This window comes from Onychomys torridus, chromosome 3 (genome assembly GCF_903995425.1).
Source record: "Onychomys torridus chromosome 3, mOncTor1.1, whole genome shotgun sequence".
NCBI lineage: Eukaryota > Metazoa > Chordata > Mammalia > Rodentia > Cricetidae > Onychomys > Onychomys torridus.
Window position 1 is genome coordinate 159489357 of NC_050445.1, and position 22011 is coordinate 159511367.

General features: G+C 39.9%; 2 protein-coding genes across 8 annotated transcripts in view; one reads left to right on the plus strand and one right to left on the minus strand.

Annotated features, from left to right (window-relative positions):
* Positions 1-14209, plus strand: part of Far2 (fatty acyl-CoA reductase 2) — a 116163-nt gene extending 101954 nt beyond the window's left edge. For all 4 annotated transcript variants that reach the window (XM_036181077.1, XM_036181076.1, XM_036181079.1 and 1 more), the window contains 6 exons: positions 541-659; positions 1258-1325; positions 7851-8022; positions 9291-9420; positions 10734-10861; positions 12461-14209. In XM_036181077.1, the coding sequence (XP_036036970.1) occupies positions 541-659; positions 1258-1325; positions 7851-8022; positions 9291-9420; positions 10734-10861; positions 12461-12623 (780 nt within the window). In that variant the 3' untranslated portion in view covers positions 12624-14209. The remainder of the gene's footprint in view (positions 1-540; positions 660-1257; positions 1326-7850; positions 8023-9290; positions 9421-10733; positions 10862-12460) is intronic.
* Positions 14210-18934: 4725 nt separating this feature from the next.
* The window catches only part of Ergic2 (ERGIC and golgi 2), a 30626-nt gene continuing 27549 nt past the window's right edge, over positions 18935-22011 (minus strand). For all 4 annotated transcript variants that reach the window (XM_036181612.1, XM_036181610.1, XM_036181611.1 and 1 more), the window contains 3 exons: positions 20606-20768; positions 19264-19346; positions 18935-19117 (listed from right to left, as the gene is read on the minus strand). In XM_036181612.1, the coding sequence (XP_036037505.1) occupies positions 19055-19117; positions 19264-19346; positions 20606-20768 (309 nt within the window). In that variant the 3' untranslated portion in view covers positions 18935-19054. The remainder of the gene's footprint in view (positions 19118-19263; positions 19347-20605; positions 20769-22011) is intronic.

Consider the following 22011-nt stretch of genomic DNA (forward strand, 5'->3'; position numbering starts at 1 on the left):
GTGTGTGTGGCAACTCAAACCTATAATCCCAGACCTCAGACAGGCAGAAGAATCAGAACCTCAAGGCCAGCCTGTGCTACATGAGACCCTGTCTCAAAAAATAAAAAATAAAAAATAAATATAAAAAATCTTATACCAAAGATTATGGAATGTTTGACATTAAAATACATAAGCTTGTGTGCATGTATTGTCTTACTTCTACTTTTCCAATCATCCTCTTTCTATTCCCTGACTGCTTTCATCCCCATGACAGTTTGGATGGGGATAAAAATCATGTCAGCATGGGCTAGAATCAATTTTATTACAGTACACACCAGCACACTGACTCAAATTCCACCCACTTCACATTCTATTTTTAGTCGGCAAACATGTAGCTACACACACACACACACACACACACACACACACACACACACACACACCCCTATGGATTCTTACAACACAAGAAGGGGCCTAGTGTCTAACCCCCATACAAAGTGGCTAGTCCTGGCTGTGACTTCATACCTGGTTTATATTTTATGCTCCATCTCTCCTGAGCAGGCGGGGAAAGGATTTCTTCGGTCCATAAAAGCTACTCCCATGGCAGTGGCAGACTTGATTCCAGTTGACACAGTTGTCAACCTCACCATAGCAGTAGGATGGTATACAGCAGTTCATAGGTAAGTATGCTTATACAAGCTTCTGAGAGGAGATGGGGTTTCAATGATAGGATGTTTGTTCCAGTATCTCAGAATTCCCAATATACCTCTCTATATAGGCTAAGGTGCATGAATACTGATTAAGGTGCATGAATACTGATTGATACTTGCTGGAATTTTTGAATAACCAAAAAGTTTTTTTTTTCTATTCAGTATCTTAAAATAAGAAACTAGTTGATGAAATAGAAGCACAATTTATACTTTTGCTGAACTGCTGCTTTGTTGCTGGTAAATGCCAAGAGATAAGACAGGAACTTTGATGACACAAAGTAAAAGCTATGGTGCCTATGTGAATGTGGCTCTGTTAGTAAATGACAAGGAAAATGAAATTTTTCTCATGTGAACTTAGGCATGTGTATTCCACAGGTCACACCTATATTGATGTGTGTACTTTTTCTTTCTTTTTTCACTTTTCCTATCAACCCAAAGAACAGAGAATCTGGAAGTGCTATGTAGATTGCAGTAGCCACAGGAACTTTGATACCTGTCTCAGTGTTAGTTTCCTTTCTTTCTCATTAGTTATCAATTTGATCATATTTATTTAACTTTTGTCTTCCAGACCTAAATCAACATTAATCTACCATTCCACATCTGGTAATCTCAATCCATGTAATTGGTATAAAATGGGTGAGTGCCTTTAACTATGTAAGTGCATAGCTACCTGTATTGGCCAGGGAAAAATGGGGTTGGGGGAGCCTAAACAAAACCAACCTTAAAGAGAGAGTCTTGCCAGGCATTGGTGGCACATGCCTTTAATCCCAGCACCCAGGAGGCAGAGGCAGGCGGATCTTTGTGAGTTCAAGGCCAGCCTGGTCTCCAGGAAAGGTACAAAGTTACAGAGAAACCCTGTCTCGAAAAAACCAGAGAGAGAGAGAGAGAGAGAGAGAGAGAGAGAGAGAGAGAGAGAGAGAAAGTCTCTGCAGATTGTAAATGTGTTGTAGTCAACTAGAATGTACAGTGATTTAAAAAAAAAAGTGGGCTGTAGAAAAACATGCATGATTACATGGAATGAAGTCTTACAGGAAGTTTTAAAAACAACAATGAAGCCAAGCAAAAGTTGGCAAAAATACACAATATCGGCAGCAATCAGCACCCCCTACAGTGGCCATTTCAGAAAGGTCACACAACAGTCCACCTCTGTTATGGAGTAGTGGTATTACTCATCCACTTGTGAAGCTGCCAGTCTCCACCCTGCCCCAACTGTGCCCCAACCTGCAACCTACGATGCTCAAAGTGTTTTGTTGGTAACAGATCTCATGTATCTAGGGATCTGCCAAACCAATCAGCCAGTGGTGCACCCCATTGTTGATTTAGGAGTTCGTTTTCTTGCTTGTTAAAGTCTGAGATTTAAGACCCCCTAGCTGTTGTTCTAGTCTTATTCCCATTCTCTCTCTCTCTCTCTCTCTCTCTCTCTCTCTCTCTCTCTCTCTCTCTCACACACACACACACACACACACACACACACGGTGTTATTTGTACTTGCAAAGTTGCAAATGTGGAATTATCTGTGAGCAAGTTCTTTTGAATATAAACTCAGTTATTTATATCACATATCTAAATTAGAATTGATTTTAAAATAGTAAGAAATCTGTTTTTGCATCAGTAATGGAAGCTGTCTAAGATCCCACCCATATACATTGATAGTAACATAAGCAAATATTGGAAATTCAGGGCATGAGAGATGGCCAGCAGTTAAGAGCATGTACTACTCTTGCAGAGGATCCAGTGTGGTTACCAGCACCCACATCAATTGGCTCACAATTGCCTCTAACTCCAGCTCCAGAGGATCTGACTCCTTCTTGTGGCCGCTGAAAGTGCCTCTATACACAAATGCACATACCTACACATACATACACATAATATTAAATGTTAAATATTAAAAATAAGACTTTTTTAAAAAGTTTTGAGGATATAGTATTTTTAAATTTTTTCTTCCTTCCTCTCTCATTTTATGGAATTGGAGATGATTACAGTTAAAATGTCCTTAAAAAGAATCTAGGGCACTCAAATTACACGAGGCCCAGAGAGTAAATGAGCTTTTTGGATTCCAAAAGGGAGCTAGTTGGTCCCTGAAATAAAAGTGAAGCCAGGTCTCTGGTTCTCTTCTGTGTGAATAACCTTTCCACTAGTAATTTATAAAAGAAAATATGTCACTGTTAAGACAAAAATAAAGCCAGAGTCCTTGATTGAAGACCTTAGGCAGTGCCAAGGAAACTTCTGTGTGATTAGCGGCACTACACAAACTCTATTGGCTGCATCTTAGTCACTGTTCTGTTGTGATGAACAGACACCATGACCAAGACAATTCTTATAAATGAAAGCATTTAACTAGGGACTTGCTTACAGTTTCAGACACTTAGTCCATTATCATCGTGGTGGGGAGCATGGCAGCAGACAGGCAGCCTGGTGCTAGAAATGTAGTTAAGTAGTACATCCTGATAATCCTTCTAATCCTTTCAAATAGTGCTACTTCCTGGTGACCATGCATTCAAATATATAAACCTATGGGGCCATTCTTATTCAAACCACCACATTCCACTCCCTGGTCCCCATAAGCTTATAGTCATATCATAATGCAAAAACACAGTCCAATTTCAAAGGTCTCCATAGTCTTTCAGTCTCAACACTGTTTAAAAGTCCAAAGTTCAAAGTTTGTTATGGGACTCATGACAATCTCTTAACTATCACCCCCTGTAAAATCACAATGAAAAAAGCATATCACAAACTTCCAATATACAATGACACATTACCATTCCAAAAGGGAGGGAAGGGAACATAATAAGGAAATACTGGATTAAAGCAAGACCAAAACCCAAGAGAGAAAACTCCAAATTCTACAACTCCATGTCTGATGTCAAAAGTACTCTTCAGATCTCCAACTCCTTTCAGCTATGTTGATTACAACATACTTCTTTTCTTGGGCTGGTTCCACATTCAGTATGCAGCTCTCCTTGGCAAGTTACAATGACTCTGGCATCTCTGATATCATGGAGTCACCAACACAATCCAGGCTTCATCTTCACAGCTTCACACAACGGCCTCTCCAGGGCTCTATGTAGGGGCACCCCTACCACAGGCTTGGCTCAGTGGCTTTCCTTAGATGCAAATTCCACAACTTCTTTCTTGTATTCTTGACTCTAAAGCCAGAAACATATGGCTGAGGCTGCCAACTTCTGCTACTTGGCTGAGACTGGGACAAGGCCTCCTTCATTCAATTTCTTTTGCATCTGCTTTCTGTTTTCCATGGTTTTCTTCAATGCTTGCTTAAGCTTTTCATTCCTTTTCACAAGTTGGAAGCTTAGCTGGGTGGGGTCTTGCCCTGAAGTCACTACTCCATTTAACACCAGGCTTTTCTTTAAGCATTTCATCTCTTTGAGCACTAAACTTAGCTCCATTACATTTCTTGGTAATTCTTTTCTCCTCAAACTGTACATTTTATATTTCTCCTTTCCCTACTTGCTCCTTTTCATTGTAGATCTGCATAAAAGTGACCACTAGTAACCACATAACACAGTCAATACTGGGCTGTCTTGAAATTGCCTTTGCTTATGTAATTAATCCAAAAACTCTTCAATTTAGCTTCTGACAAATTTTTAGGACAAGGGAAGAAAGCAGCCACATTCTTTACCAAAATATCACTAGAATGGTCTCTTGGCTATTTACTAATTTCTTCCCCTCTGAAACTTCTTGAGCTGGGGCCAAACAGTTCAAATCACCCTCAGCACCATCTTCCATGCTTCTACTAGGATAACCCATTAAGCCACACTTAAAGTGTCCAACCACTTTTCTAGACCAAAGTCTAAAAGACTTCTATATTCCTCTAACAAAGCAGCATGGTCAGGCCTACCTATCACAGCAATAACCTAGTTCTTGGTAGCAACTTCTGTTTTAGTCATTGTTTAATTGTCATGACACCATGACCAAGACAATTCTTATAAAAGAAAGTATTTAACTGGGGGCTTGCTTATAGTTTCAGAGGCTTAGTCCATTATCACCATAGCATGGTGGTAGACATGGTGCTACAGAAGTAGTAGAGTTACATTCTGACCACAGGCAGAGAGAGAGAGAGAGAGAGAGAAGGGGAGGGGAGGGAAGGGAGGGGAGAGGAAGAGAAGAAAGAGAAGAGAAAAGAAGAGAAAAGAAGAGAAGAGAAGAGAAGAGAAGAGAAGAGAAGAGAAGAGAAGAGAATGTATGCATGCCTGGGCCTACCATGGGCTTTTGAAAACTCAAAGCCCACCCCCGGTGATACACTTACTGCAATAAGGCCATACCTACTCCAATTATGCCACATCTTCTAATCCTTTCAAATAGTACTACTCCCTAGTGACTAAGCATTAAAATATTTGGGCCTATGGAGGCCATTCTTATTTAAACCAGCACATATTGTCTATACACAAGGGACTATATCTATTCAATGCCCAAGACCCATGGAAAAGAATTTAAATACCCAATGCTGACAGAAAGTTAAGGAAGACAGTTCAGCTATCCTACATGGTATGAGTACCCAGTGACAACCTCCCTCTCTCTCTTACACAGTATTCTCTCCGCATGCTTCAGTGGTGCCATCTGGGGAACATTGCCGCAGAACTGCCAAACCCCTGTGGCTTGTTGTATGGTAGCCTGTAACTTGAGGAATGCCTTTTCAGGAATGATAAATGCTTGACATACATGCTTCTCAGCCCCTCACACCACAGCAGATACGCTTAACTGGTCATGTTCTTCATCCAGTGCCAAGCCTCTGCACAAGAAGCCTAATAAAGCATATTAGGATGCTATTACCCACTAATTCAAGTTTGTTGAGTTTCAAACTCATTTATGCTTCATGACAAGGCTATTAGAAGTGATCCAAATGCTACTGACTGGAACCACTAGCAATATCACCATAGGCTGAACATTTGTGGTTTCAACTGACAATGCAGAATAATTGACAGCTGGGTAGGTGAATATGCAACATCTCTCCATTTAGTTATCTTTGTTAATGCCCTTCAAGAAAAAAATTAAATTCTTTCCTTATAGTTCAGAATTTTTTTATCAGATTTATAAACAGGAACTAGGATATGTATACATTTTGTTAATATAAGGTCACTGTGAAAAACTAATGAGTCAAGATAGACTTAGGAACTAGAAAGTTATTATGCATTACTGAAATACTCATTCAGTCCAAAAGTATTCACTGAGTACCAGCTGCCTGGTATTCAAGATCTCTCAAGATCGAAGGAGGCACAAAAGCAAACTTACATATCAGATATGGTTAAGTGTTTGAAGAAAAATAGAGTGAGGTAAGAAGGATGCTTTCTTATGTGAAGGCCAAGGAAACAGCTCTGGCAAGATGACATCTCAGCAGAGACCTGAGGGAAGTGAAGGCTTATCAGAAGACAGCTGAAGGAAGTCTTGTAGGCACAAGGAACCATCAGTACAAAAACTCTTTATTCATATTCAAGTACAGGAAAGCCACCTTATCTAGAGCAGAAGCAACCAGAAAGAAAATGGCAGTAAATGAACCCAAAGAATGGGCGTAGGGGTGAGGATTCAGGAAGATCCTGCAAGGCCTTATCCATGTTGAGCATTGTCTTTCTGTATGAGAAGATGCAAGATCTTACCAACTGGACTAAGGGTTTGGCTCCACTCCAAATAAGAGGGTCCATCTGAGCATTTTATTTAAAAAAAGAAGTAAATTCTGAGTAACCTTTTCAAAGACTCATTCTAGCTGTTGTATGGAGAGCAAACTACTGGGGGACAAGAGCTATAGCAGAATCCAGTGGTGACACCATTCCAATATTCCAAGAACAGGAACAGCTCCTACTCGTGGCAACAATGGACATGGTGATGCTGGATTCTTTTCAAGGGGAAGGCCAATTATTCTGGTTTGCACTGTTATGAGAGTTGTTAAACAAAGAGGAGTATCAAGATGACTCCAAAGGTTATGGCTGACGTGTTGAAAAAGACCATTAGAGATAGTAAGTTTCTGAAATGTGTCAGGGAAGGGCAGCTAGCAGTGGGAGTATCAAGAGGAGTTTTAGAGCTGTTAAATGTGAATGTTCATTACACAGCCAAAAGAAAATGTGGAACAAACATGCAGATACATAGATGAGGTCAGTAATGTCAGAATCTCCTGTGTTTGACTTTTATTTTCTTTTTCAAGTGTAGATGCTGCTATGTTCCATGCTATGAATTCATTTATGTTGCCTTGATAAAACACACTGACCAAAATCTAGAGGAAGAAAGGGTTTATTTTGTTTATAGTCTAGATTACAGTCCACCATTGAGAGAAGGCAGAGCAGGAATTCAAGCAGAAACTTGAAGGCAGGCCTGCTTGGTTTTCTACAGAGCATTACTTCTGACCAAGGAACTGGCTCACCATCAATGAAACACAACAGAAATCATGGAAGAATGATGCTTGCTCATCTGTACAGGCTTTGCTTAACTTTCTTATACAGTCCAGAACCATCTAGCCAGGTGTCTTAATTACTGTTCTATTGCTGTGAAGAGATACCATGATCACAGCAACTCTTATAAAAAAAAAGTATTTAGGTGGGACTTGCTTACAGTTTCAGAGGTTTAGTCCATTATCATCATGGCAGGAAGCATGGAGGCATGCCAACAGAAGTAGCTGAGAGTTCTACACCCAGATCTGCAGACAGCAGGAAGAGAGACACCGAACTTGGCTTGGGCTTTTGAAACCTCAAAGACCAACCCCCCCACTCCCCCACCCCCATGACACACTTCCTCCAACAAAGCTTTACCTAGTCCAACAAGGCCACACCTCCTATTCCTTCTCAAGTAGTGTCATTCCCTAATGACTACACATTCAAATATATGAGCCTATGGGGGCCATTCTTATTCAAACCACCATACAAGGGATGGCACTGGGCCCTCCTGTATCAATTAACAATCAAGAAAATCCCCTAGAGACATGCCTACAGGACACTCTAGTCCAGACAACTTCTCAGTTAACTCTCTCTGAGTTAAAGCTAACCTGGAACATCTATATTTTACATGTTCATTTCCTGGTAATATATTTTGAAAGAGGTAATGATCAAATTCAGGTTCTTAGAAACAGATTCTTGATGCAGATACTGTCTGTCATTCTGAGCTGCAGATTATAATGAACTTACATTCTCTGAGATTTAGCACGTCCTCTTTTTGTTCCAGGATTACAGGTCTTGGCAACCATCGAAAAGATCCCATTTGAGAGTGCTTTCAGAAGGCCAAATGCTGACTTCACCACCAACAACTTTACCACCCAGTATTGGAACGCTGTCAGTCATCGGGCCCCAGCCATCATCTATGACTTCTATCTGAGGCTCACTGGAAGGAAACCCAGGTGAGAAGTTGCAACAATGGCTTTAGTATTGTCATTGCATGGAACCCAAAGCCCTTAATCCTCCCTACAGCTGAGGATTGAAGGAGACAAATGTCTATCACACACGTCCATGTTTTCCTCATCTTTTTACCTATTGTGTATGTGTGTGATCTTGAACATAACTTTTCTGCGAAGTTAATATGAATAAATTCTGACTACACCATGGCCCTAGGAGGTTTCTAGAGCTAGAAAACACAGTCCATTGCAAGAAATGGAAATAGGACAGTGGGACTGCAACAGCAGAGGTTCTCTGGGTTGGTCAGAACTTCGTGGGAGTTTGAATGCTGACCCTATAAGGTTATGAACCATATTCAGAAAAATGTGGGCAAAGACCTACCTACAAGGCTGTTATGAAAATCAGCAAAGATAGTATTTTCTATAAGTGTCAACACTGTCTAACAGAGTAGATTATGAACAGTAAGTCTGTCTCCCTTAAGTATGAATTATAAGTTTTTGCTTCACCAAGTGCTAATATAGTCAACACTGTCAAAAGTTTATATATTGACCCGAGACCCTACTTTTGTTTTACAAATTTAAGAACATACAATAAAAAGAAATTAGCTTTCTGAAGATCTGCCTCAAATCAGTAAAACAAGACAAAATAGTAATCCTTTCAGGCAAATAACTAGTTCAATTTTGAAATGTCTAATGAGAAAGGGATGAATGTTTGGGTAGGGAGGGTTGTAAAATGTTTGACTGTTAGCTTCATTATTTCCTTTAACAGAATTAAGATAGAAAGTGGGGAGAAATTATAATTCTAACTTTCACAGAAATTTGCAAGCCCTTCTAGTTCCACAAGTAGATTTTAGAGAAAATGAGCTATTTGTTAGATTTATTGTTGTCTCTCATGCACATGAAGGAAGGGGTAAGGTACTTTACAAAAGATTAAAGAGAAGTTTGATGATAGAAACTGTTATTGTTAACTAGCCAAAAGAGGGATGCTACCCAGACACAGGAGGAAAAAAAAAAAAAGAATTCTGGGAAACTGGAGGAAAGAGGGATACATTTTTGTCTTTTTAAAAAATATTTTTATTGGATGATCTCAGTAAGTACCACAGGCATATCTTGATCTCATGTGTGTCTTCCTGCCTTAGCCTCCCCAGTGCTGGTATTACTGGCATGAGCCTACCAAGGTTTGCGCTTCCTTAATAATACTGGGCCACCCTTCCCTGTGGAGGAAGAGGCAGTGTTCAGGATGCACTGCACTAGCTATCTGGTCTCTCCCTCAGGATGTTGAAGCTCATGAACCGGCTCCTGAGAACCATTTCCATGTTGGAGTATTTCATCAACCACAGTTGGGAATGGAGCACAAACAACACAGAGATGCTTCTGTCAGAGCTGAGTCCTGAAGATCAGAGAGTAAGTACAGCTCTGACTCCGAGCACAGGGACAGTACACTCTGGGAACTCAGAATTATGTGACAGGTTGTGGCATGAATCCTAATTGGTCTTAAAAATAAAAACCTGGAGTCAGATATAGGGGTAAATGCTGAAAGATCTGAGAGACAAAAGAACAAGCCACAGCCACCACCTCATAACTTGCCAACTTTTTTTTTCAGCCTGAGAGAGATTGAGCTGTCTCCTCTCACCTTATATTCCCCTCTCTACCCAGCCATATCACTTCCTGTCTCCACCTCCCTAATGCTGGGATTGATTAAACGCATGACATCCCAAGTGCTGGGATCAAAGGTGTGAGCCACCACTGCCTGGCTCTGTTTCTCTCCTAGACAATCTTGTATAGCCCAGGGTAGCTTTGAACTCAGATCTGTCTGCCTATATCTCCCAAGTGCTGAAATTAAAGGCATGTGCCACCACTGCCCTGACCTCCATGGCTAACTAGTGGCTTAGAAGAAGCTTTGTTAGATCACAAACAAAATATCACCACAATCAGCAATGCTGATGGGGAAATGCTGAGTATACATAAGGAAGATAATTTTTTTCCTAAGGAAACCAGACAATATCTGTTGTCCTATTTTTTTTTTTTAAATGGTTGCTGCCTTTTAAGCCACAGCTGTCTGACTCAGCAACTGCAACTCTGCTGCTACCAATAGCAGTTAGTTCGGCCACAAGGGTCGCGTAGCTGGAGGGAAATCTGTTCCCTCTGGCTCCAACTCTTGCACAGCTATGAAGGGAACTTAACTAATCCCCTCTCCCTCTAAAGAACTCAAGATTCAAAGACTAAGGTGGAATTCTACTCTTCAGAGAGGCTGAATAGCAAGTAGCTCACCTCCTCTCCTTGCTTGAGTCCTCCAAAAAACCCCTCCATGCTTCTCCTTGGCCCTCCTTATAAACCCTTTCTCTCCTGGCTCCTCCTTACCACCTTCTGTCTGCTAGTTGCTGATGCAGCCTTCTGACCACAGGTCAGAATTTTATTTCATCAAACACATCTTTGTACCATTAAGCAAACATTCCAGAGCATAAGCAAAAGTAACACACTTTGAAATAATACCCTACAACAAATATCAGCATTCACAGGAAACAAGTTTATTGCAGCTAGAACTAGTCTGTGGATTGTGATGAGACCTTTACTGCTGCTGGATGTAGTGGCATGCTTGGCAACCCAGTAATGGGGAGGTTGAGAGAAGTGAGGACCAGCAAGTCTAGCCATATTGATGAGCTCCAGGTGACTGCTCCGCAGTGCAATGCTGACAACCCATATCTTTTGCTTTGTAGGTATTCAACTTTGATGTACGCCAGTTGAACTGGCTTGAATACATTGAAAATTATGTTTTGGGAGTTAAGAAGTATCTACTGAAAGAGGATCTGGCTGGTATCCCCAAAGCAAAGCAACACCTAAAAAGGTAGGTGCATTCCTTGGTATGTGTGAGGTGTTACTGTTGACTGACTACACAGGGTTCTGTATGTGAATTAAATCAACCCACCCCAATTTATGGACTGCCAATTGTGAGGCTGGATTTACAATTGAGCATTAGAAACCCTGCATTCCACACTATCCTATAAATACACAATATTGAATTTAGACCACACTGCACCCCTGAAACAGGTATTTGTAGCATGAATCTTAAAGAGTCTTATTAATAAAATCAAACCTGAGGCCAGTTATTTGGGTAAATGCTGGAAGGTCAGAGAAACAGAAGAAGTCACAGCTACCTCACCTTGCCAGTTCCTCAGGTGATCCTGTTTCCTCAGACTGGATGTCTCTGAGTCCTCATCCACATGAATCTCAGCTGTACTGTGCTGCTCCAAAGCCTAAAAGCTTAACCAGCCAAATGCTAAACCAGCCAAAATGCTTCTAGTTTCTGGTCTTCACGCCTTATAGATCTTTCTACTTTCTGCTGTCACTCCCTGGGATTAAAGGCCTATGTCACCATGCTTGGCTGTTTCTAATGTGGTCTTGAACTCAAGAGATCCAGAGGTATTTCTGTCTCTGAAATGCTAGGACTAAAGGTGTCTGCTACCACTGCCTATCCTCATTTTTAATATTGTGGCCATCCTGTTCTCTGATCCCAGATAAGTTTATTTTGGGGAACACACAATATTTCGGGGAACACAATACCACCACAGGTATTCTTTTTGTTAGCCCATTAATACAAGAAGTACTTAGGGTACAAAAAAGACAAAAATGTTGTTCATGGAAACATACTGGAGCCAGGCTTAAGCCCATTTGTTTCTTCTTGTGCACTTTTATCAGTGTGACCTAAGGAATACCCAAAAGGCAGATCACACTACATAACTTGGAAAACCATGTAACTACTCCTTAATTCTTACAATTCCTTCCTACTTCTTTTAGTCAAAATTCCTGACAAATAAGTTACACGACTTATTTAGGTCATGATTCCTGCAAAAACTAAGGTTTGTAGTCGAGGTGGTAACAGTGGAAAGGTAGATAGCCAAGGAGGACACTTGAAAATCAGGCTGCAAAGTTCATTATCTACCCTCCAGCCAATTGAAGGCTTTTAAAAACTATGCATGGTGTGTGGATGTGCATGTCATAGCCATGTGGAGGTCAGGGAACAAGTCTGTGGACTCAATTTGCATGTGGAGGTCAAAGGACAACTTTGTGGAGTCAAATTCCCTCCTTTGACCCTTACACGAGTTCCAACTCAAGTTCCAGGCTTGCTCCAAAAATGCATTTACTCATTCAGTCATCTCACTGGCCAGAGAAGAGAGTGTATTTTAAAAATATCACACTCATTCATGAATCATGCTTATAAAACACAAGTAGGAGAAAGAGTAACAAAGCTAGGAAAACATGAAGGAAACATGGTTATTCAAGAATAGGAAATGAAAGACATAAAAACCTAGGAACACAAAGCCATGCCATGGGCTCTAAGAACTAGGTATTTGCTGGTAACAAACAGGAGGAACACATTTACACTTCAGGTAACACAACTGGGTACAGGTGCTGTCTTAACTGTGCTTTTGTTTCTGTCCCTCAGGCTCCGGAACATTCACTACCTCTTTAACACCGCCCTGTTTCTTATCATCTGGCGCCTCCTCATTGCAAGGTCTCAGATGGCTCGGAACATCTGGTTCTTCATTGTGAGCTTCTGTTACAAGTTCATCTCCTACTTTAGGGCCTCTAGCACACTCAAGGTCTAAGAACAATCCACCAGCCCATCATCTGGAACCTCAAGATACCTCTAAGGCAGTAAACTGTGTCTTAAACTAGGAAGTAACAAGAAACTTCCCAAGCTTCCAGTCAAACTTGCTATTCCATCTTCTTTTCTACTTCTTTTCATTGTACTTTTTTTTTAAAAAATTTGGTTCAGTGAGAAGCAAAGTCAGCCTCTAACTACATACATTTACGAAAACCTACCTTGCAGTTTGTCAGACGTCAACACTATCCACTCTACACTATCACACATGAAGCATGAGAGCACCCCTCTTCCTATACTTAGCTTTCCCTTCCCTGACACAACTAATTTCAACTTAATGAGCATGGAAGAACACATGGCAGAAGCCTAAGCAAATTAGAGAAAGACAGCTCTAACCAGGGAAGCCATGCTCAGTAGCAAGGCAAAAAAGCTTCCAACCATGGTGAACAGAGGAGAGCAGCTCAACATCCTGACAATGCCACAGAAGTAACCTACTATATTAAACACTAGAGTCCTGGTTGAGTTGAGGGGTGAGAGATGGGAAAAATAGACTCACGTCTGCCCTATTTCAAACTTGTGTCTGTATCTTAACCCTAAAAGGAAGAAATGGTGTAATATACATGCACCAAGGAGTCTTACATACTTATTAAGTCAAAGTTTATATCGTCTTATAACTGACATTCCTTGGTCGCTTTTTAATCATCATTGTCCTGAAAACCCGCTTAAGTTTCCTTCTCATTTATTGATATTGCCAAAGCCCTTCTATTTAAGTGTACTTTACTCAGACATCAGTCAGCAAGGCTGATGGGGAGAGAAAAGTTCCTAGACTAGAACCATGGAAACCCCCCAACCTTTGCCAGTGAGGAAAGCAAAATTTCAAATAAAATTTTAAGTTCTAGTTTTTGTCTTCATGTGTGGAGCTGGGACCTGAGGCACCTTGGACCCCAGTCATTCCAGTCACACATTAATTGTATAATGTACAGAGTTCAAAAACAGAAAGTGAAGTTTTTGCTTAAATATTTTAAATACAAATACAAACCTTTACACACTCACAAATTCTCATACTCAAGCCATCACCCTAGTTTTGCTCATATTTGAGATTTGGATACACTGGACTGAAGGATCTCTGCATGCTAAAAACATGAAAATATTCAAATAAGGTGTTTAGGACCTAAAAAGTAACCGCCACACAAATTGCTGAAAACTACACACATATAGTTAATGTGTATGTTTATATTCTGGTGGCTCAAGTGTGCCCAGTACTGAGTTCTCCTCGGCTCCTTGAGGAACATGTTGAGAGAGCCCTTTCTGGTATGGTTTCTGTGTCAGATTCAGGTCAAGGACTACTCTCCAGGCCGAAAACTCAACTCTGAAACAAAAGCACCCATGGGTCCCCTATGTGAGACATCTTCTGAGTCATGTGAAACACACCAGGTATGAATACAATAAAAATAGGAACACAAGATACAGGATTGGATTTTTAAAAATTCTAAAAATGTACTACCTTCTGATCACTGTTTCATCAATCCAAGAACTCCAGGAATTTAATATTAGTTTGAACTTCTGATTAAATAAAATTCTGAATTACCAGCCTGTCTTCAGTGTTCTTTAACTGCTGACCCCTTCTTCCCACAACCCCTCTTCAGGAAAAAGGAAATAAACTTAAGTTACACACTGATGCCACCTTTTCTTGCCACACCAATGGGACTGTACTTGCACGAGTGTTCTGTGCCATCAGAAACATGGCACAAATTTAAGGCTCCACCATTGAGAAATCCACCCCATGACCAATTAACTATACGAATTCCAATACACACACAATAGGAAAAAAAAATCTACTTGGGTACAGTTAAATGTATAAAGGTACATGCTTGAAAAGAAGTCTTCGTAAAGAGGGTTAATTACAACCAATGTCTTCTCTACATTTGAGAAAAATGCCAACACGAAGCATTATATTTTATTCTATTAATATAGGCTAGTAAAAACATACAAATAGGAAGTCTTGGTAATGTCTAGTCTGTACCCACATACTTGATGATAGTGATCAGACAGCCACTAAGGCAACTAATGCTGACACATACTTCAGAAAAACTTCTCATACTTTAAAATTCACCTAGTACCACTTCTAACTTATTTAAATAATTTATATAGAGGTAAACAGAGAACTTCCAGAGTATTTGTCTTAGTCACTGTTCTATTGTTGTGAAAAGACACCATGACCAAGGCAACTCTCATATTTAATGCTTCCTTTAATACTTAAGAGGCTATTATCACAGCAGGGAGCATGGTGTGGGGGCAGTACCTGAGAGCTACACCCTGATCTGCAGGCACATTGGGCCTGGAATGAGCTTTTGAAACCTCAAAGCTCACCCTGTTGACACAATTCCTCCAAAGCCATACCTTCTAATCCTTTCAAACACTTCTACTCCCTGGTGACTAAGCATTCAAATATGAGCTTATAGGAACCATTCCTACCGAAAGCACTTTATAACACAACGAACATAAAAATTAAGTCAGATCTACTTTCTAAAATCATCAGTAACTTTTAAAGTTCATAGGGCTCATGTGGCTACCTTTCTGCAACTGTGGTCCTGCTGTCTTGGAACACTGAAAAGCAGTGTTCGTCTCTAATGTCCAGAGAAGTATTAAAAAAAAAAAAAAAAGTTACTGCCTACAATCAGCTTTTAAAATGTGGTTAAAAAGTTAATAAAACAAGCCTAGCAATAACTAGGTTTTGGATATTATATGACAAAGTGTGGCTACTTCTATGACAAATGGTGCTTACCTGGAATTAAGTTTAAGCAGAACCATGTCTCCTGTCATGGAACGTTTTTAGCATCTTCTCATTTTACCTAAAATACTGAGTCCTAGGGTAAGAGATGTGAAGTAGTATAACATATGTCAACTCTAGAAAAAATACACTTTAATATAAAGCAGGGCTGGTGGCAGGGACTTCTCAGCAGCATAGCACTTGCAGAAAATATTCAGGACCCCAAATACAACACCCAAACTGACAGAAGAAAAAACTTAGAGCTATCCAAGTGACCTGTAAACAAGTGTTTTGAAAAAAAAAATCAAAGAATTTCCACAACATTACTAGTAATAGACACAGGCCTGCTTGGCATCAAGCCTGTATTAAAGGGATCTCCCTGCGTCGTATGAGTTCTTTTAAAGTCTTATTACATAAAGTGCACAGATGAGTTACACTAAGAATTTTAGAATAGTATTAGGAGCCCCCAAACACTTGCTTTACTGTAATCTTGTCAATTGTCTACAAACTCACTCATGAACCAGTGTTGTGTGTACACAGATGCTCATGTCTGTGCTATTTTCACGTATGTGTACCCGTGTGTGGAGGACAGCAGTCAACAATGGGTGTCTTCCTCCATCATTTTCCATTTATTTGTTCACATAGTGTCTTACTGAACCTGGAGCTTTCTGATTCAGCAAGACTAGCTGGCCAGAAAGCCCCAGGGATGCTCCTGTCTTTGCTCCCCAAGTGCTGGGACAACAGATACATGCGACACCAGGAGGACAAGTGCATGCCACACCAGGACAGATGCATGCCACACCAGGAGGACAAGTGCATGCCACACCAGGAGGACAGATGCATGCCATACCAGGAGGGCAAGTGCATGCCACACCAGCTACACCAGGACAGATGCATGCCACACCAAGAGGACAAGTGATGCCACACTAGGAGGACAGATGAATGCCACACCAGGAGGGCAAATGTATGCCACACCAGGAGGACAGGTGCATGCCATGCCAGGCTCCATCATTATCCTGGTAGTGTTATAAAGAATCTGAGAAGCTTATACAAGAGAAGCTACAAGATTAAATGGCACACTGAATGCTCTAAGGATCTCAAGGTTCTAGATCATGTATTTCTTATACCAAAAAAAAAAAAAAAAATTTTTTTTTGAAGGAATTACATGTAAATTTACTTCCTGGCATTTGAATGACAACACATCTATCAAAACATTACATCTTATATGCACTTCAAAGTTAAGACTATAAGTTGTTTCAGATGACAAATCCTGATGATAATGAAATAGACAGCTTTTCTGTGTATCTGATTTAAAAAAACAACAACAACAAAACAAACAAACAAAAAATCACAAGTGTCCAATACTCTTCTAAGTTGAGAACAAGTGGATCTGCCATTCTAATATTGAGCCAGGCTATCTCAGGAGGTAGATAGTCAAGGGTCTAAACACTTGACTAATTTATTCACCTAGTTATTTACTGTCTTTACAGTCAAGGTATACAAATACAAACAATGTAAAAATAATTTCAAGTAAATGAGGCCTCAGACTTAAAAATATTAGGACTGAACACATGCATGCACACATGCACGCGCGCGCGCGCGCACACACACACACACACACACACACACACACACACACACACACACACACAGACTATCTTAATAAAATTTAAAAGATTGGATTGAATAGACACTTGGGTATCCTGGCTCTAGGGATCCACAGGCATAGGGAAGGCTATATAGAAGGTCAGAGAGGGATATCTGGCCTGGAAAAAAAGAAAAACCTGGTAAGGCCAAAGGCTCTCTCCACAAATCCTAATTGTAGTTGCCTTCATCACCCAAACAGATGGTCAGAATTTTCATTCTTTTATGGACAAAAATGCGACCCTGATTATTTGAAAATCAAAGTCTTAGCTTTTAAAATGGAAATCAATGGCAAAGAAGATTTAGCTTTGAACAAATTCCTGTAGAGTCAATTTTAATGGAAAAGATACATCTCAGTAAGATTTTAATGTGGCACGTAAAAAACATGGAAACAATTAAAAATAATTTTAAATCTTTTAAAGACATTGTAATACTGAAAGTAACTCTAAATCAGTATTTTCTTCCCTGAAATCTGACTGAATTTTCTAGCAGTAGACACAGAAAAGCAACATTCCAGTTCTTACTAACAAAATTCTTCTGGAGAGATGTTCTGTTTCTAGCCCAACTATACAATTTAAGGGAATAAACAAAACCAACCAAACAAACAAACAAAAAGCCACAAAGAAACAAAAACCTCAGAGAAGACATTCATTATTTGAAATTTCCTGGATTATTTAAAAATTTTAAACATTATTACATTATTAGTCAGTTAACCCCTTAATTGTTCTTAATACTGTGTATTTTAACCAAAAACTTCTATTTTCTACAAAATGCCATTTTTCATACACTTAACTGCTGGGTGCTTTGCTGCTGTCTCTCCACCTGACTGCCTGCCCTCCTCCAAGAAAGCATTTTTTTTTTAATCTGTAAAAACATTCACTTGAAACAACAGGAATTGTGACAGGCCACAGCAGAAGCCTCCACTGTCAGTGTAGTCCTGTGTCTGACAGGACAGAAACCCAGTCTTCTCCCTCAGTGAGTCAGCCTCTGGAGACTAACCAATGCTTCTGCTTCTGCCCTCCAGCATCCCAAGAGGAAAACCGGCTGGCACACAAAGCTGGCAGTTTCTAACAGCGCCGACAGGGCTCCCTCAAGTTAGTTTAGCTTCATCAGTTCTGCCCAGAGCCTTGAGGGCAGCGCTTGTTCCTGGTCCAGTTTTATGGTGGTGCCTATGCTGCTCAGAGCTGACACTGTCTTGTGCACAACACTGCCTCACCCATCTGATAGCTATTCTTCTTTCAACTCCTCACAAGCATACTTTTCTTTCCCTCAATATTTTACAAATTAGTAACTTTTATCTTTTTAAACTGTGCTTTCTTCTCCCTGCAGTGCCCCATGTACAGCTGTGAGTGGTACCTATTACATATCATAGCACTTACACACCTGCCCTTGGTACACTTCCCCTTAATCTCTAAGAATTGACAGTTAACAGTCAGGAAAGTCACCAACTGGAGTTCAAAGGAAAGCAGTCACCCTCACCAGAACCCAGTACTGGACAACATGGTCTTGTCAATATGGCTTAACATTAATATGGCTGTAACACAGGGCCAGCCCCTGTCTCCTTTATTAACCACATGAGCTGATTACAGTTTTTTAAAGTCTAGACTAGTTTTCCATATGTTTTACACATTTTATTCGGACATCTTTTAAAAACAAAAGGACGCACACGTTTGCATTTATCAGTGCCCTTTTCTTTAAATATGGTTTTACTTCCATCCTCTAGGCTCTGCTCTCCATGCTGTCCGTTTGCTGGGAGAGCATCAGAGGTGCCATCTTCTCCTGGCACTCTGGCTGGGCCTCCAGTTAGCTGCATAATTTCTTCTAGGACATTTGTAACAGACACAACATATACAGGACGACTTCAGTTTGTTTTTTTCCTTGGCTGGTTTTTTTTCCTTTTTTTTAAATAAGTATGTTTCCTGGTTCTCATATTTTCTTTTCTTTGAATATATTGCACAACATTTTATTATTAGAAAAGGTTTTACGTTTCAGGCAAAAAGTTTTTTTCCACCCAGGAGGTGCTAATGTGTATTATTTTCTAAAAGAGGTAAGTGGTTGTCTGTGTGGCCATCTTCAAAGGGGACCTAAGGGGGAAGGAGAAGAGAAGACCAGAGTGTTAGTTCTACTCCATATAACGTCTCTATCACCAGGCTTTATGGGGACAATCCTTCCTATTTAAACTTAAGGATAACAACATGACTCAGAGACAAGCACATGCAGTATCACTTACAGAATGGACGGGCTTGTAGGATCCAAGTCTGAAACGACAGCAAATTATTTCCACTATAAATTTTCCAATTCCATGTAACATGCCTGTAATGAGTACAATAAGTTCAAATTATTAATTAAACAGCTTTTGAAATTGCTATGTAAGAATAAAATACTGCAGATAACTGTAGAGAAATAGATCATGGAAGGCAGCAAAGCAGCCTGCAGATGCCTCTAAGGCTCAAACCTCAAGAGGGATGGATTTAAAAACAATTAGATGTTTTATCAAAATCAAAAGTCACATACATAACTCACAACCCTGACACAACCTTTTCAAGACTTTCTCACATAACTTTGCAAATAACATAGATTTAAATGAACTAAAAAGCATAAACGGTCCTGCATAAGAAAAGCTATTCACTTGTTCTAGAAATATGAATCAAAACAACACAGGGTTCCAAGAACATAACTTGCTAGCTCAGACTAACAAAGGGTTGAAGATGGATCTCTAAAAAGATTCCAGAATCTTGGGCTAAACCCAAAAGCACTATTGATTTAATCAAAATGCCACAAAATACGACTTCATACAGTATATAGGGAAAGAAATTTATTTACATCTGTGATGCTTTCTGGGCATTTGCTCATTTAACCCTATAACACACTTACAAACCAGTTACATCTCAGAAAAGGTAGGGCCAGGCGGTGGTGGCACATGCCTTTAATCCCAGCACTTGGGAGGCAGAGGCAGGAGGATCTCCGAGGGTTTGAGGCCAGCCTGGTCTATAGAGCGAGATCCAGGACAGGCTCCAAGGCTACACAGAGAAGCCCTGTCACGAAAACAAAACAAAACAAAAAACTCCAAAAAACAAAAAAAGAAAAGGTAGGTGAACCATCTCAGGACTACCAAGTCAATGGCAGAACAGATTCTATTGTGTGGCTTACCACATAATCTTCTTGTATTACTGAATCCTGTGAAACAGGTGTGCTTACAGGATACGAAATATATTTTAGAGCTTTAGAATTTAAAGAAGTCTCCAAATATTAAAACATGAAAATGTATATTTTTTTGCTGTCTTTTAATAATAATATTTTATGTATTTTTTTTTTTTTTTGTGTGTGTGTGTGTGTGTGTGTGTGTGTGTGTGTGTGTTAGGCCTTGCAAAAGTGAGGGCCTTCGAACGCTTCGGCATACTCCATCAGTGAAATACCTTCCTAACATCTTAAGTTTAATAAACACTTTTAGAAATCAAAGAAAGCAAGGCATGGCCACTCGTGCCTACAATCCCAGTGAGAGACACATAGTAAGAGCTTATCTCAAAACAAAACAAAATAAAGGGAAATTAGGCAAAGAAATGAATGTTAACCTGTTGTTGAAAAGATTCCTCCAATAATACCACAGAGTCTTACAAAAAACTGCCAGAAAGGCATATGTTCCTCAGTGACTGTCACCATGAGAGAACTGAGATCATATTTCATAAATATTCCAGAGACTCCGTGGCTGCCTGCAGCATGGTTAATGATGCGCTCCTGAGAGGAAGGAGAGAGGAGGAAAGAGAAACAGAACGCATGTCATGTGGGTACTAACACACATGCTTTATCAAGGTACAAATAACACCCTACTTTCCTCAGAATTTAAGCTCTTCAGAGACAACTACCAGTGTTCTTGGTAGGGTATGCTTTTCAAAGAATAACCTTGATCCTGGTGTAGTGTTGCACATCTGTAATACCACACTAGGAAACAAAAGCTGGAGGGCCATGCATTCAAGAACAAAGCACTGTTCTGAAAAGAAAACTGAACCCAGAACTGAACTATTCTTAACTATGTTTGGAAATGATCATCTTAAACATACCAGTTTATTCATGCATTTACAACTAACCAAGCAATAAAAACCAAGTTTATATTACAACATGCTCTTGTATTGTTTCTCTGCTATTACTTCTTGTCATCTTATTTCTACTAAGCTGAAATCAAACTGTAAGCATTAGAAACACACTGTGGTCAAAATCTCCTCCCTTATTACTAACACAGAGACCTTATAAATGAGTCACCAATCAAGTTTCCAACAATGAATTTATGCAAAAATTCTGATGTTCAGTATCATGTCGAAGGCATGGAGATCCTGTGACCACCTACAATAAAGCAAGCTATCTTGTAGATCAGGACATCCAATAACATTGGAGAAGACTAGGATTGATTAAACTGGGCTTCCAAAACTGACAGTGGCCAGCTCCTCTCCCTCCCTGCACTGTAAAACTCAATACAATGATTAATACTTTAGTCACATACAGCAAACACCCCTTGCACAACAGACATTTTTTCTTTTTGATTTCATTTCAAATATATCCTAGAGATAATTTCACATTCAAATACTATCATCCTTTTTTATAGTTGCATGTCCTCCTGGGTAGACTTATAATTTGAGCTGTTTCTAGTCTTCTACCATTATAATAATACAATGAACAACCTCATACACGCAGTATTTTTCTTTTTCCCCACTGTATCTTGGAAAGGGGTTTCTAACACAAGGATAACTTAACAGAAGCAATGCACACACCAGTTTGAAAATGTAGCCAGATTCACTATAGCCCATAGCAACTCTATAATCCTATATACCTTCCTGCTTTGCCTCAAAGCCTTGCCAAACCTATACAATGCTTCTTCCCAGGTGTTTGTCAATACTGCTGGTGAGAAACATCTTCCTACCCTTGTAGAAATGTTGGAAAGTACAACATGTACTTACCTAGTTACTGTGCATATGTGTACATACAC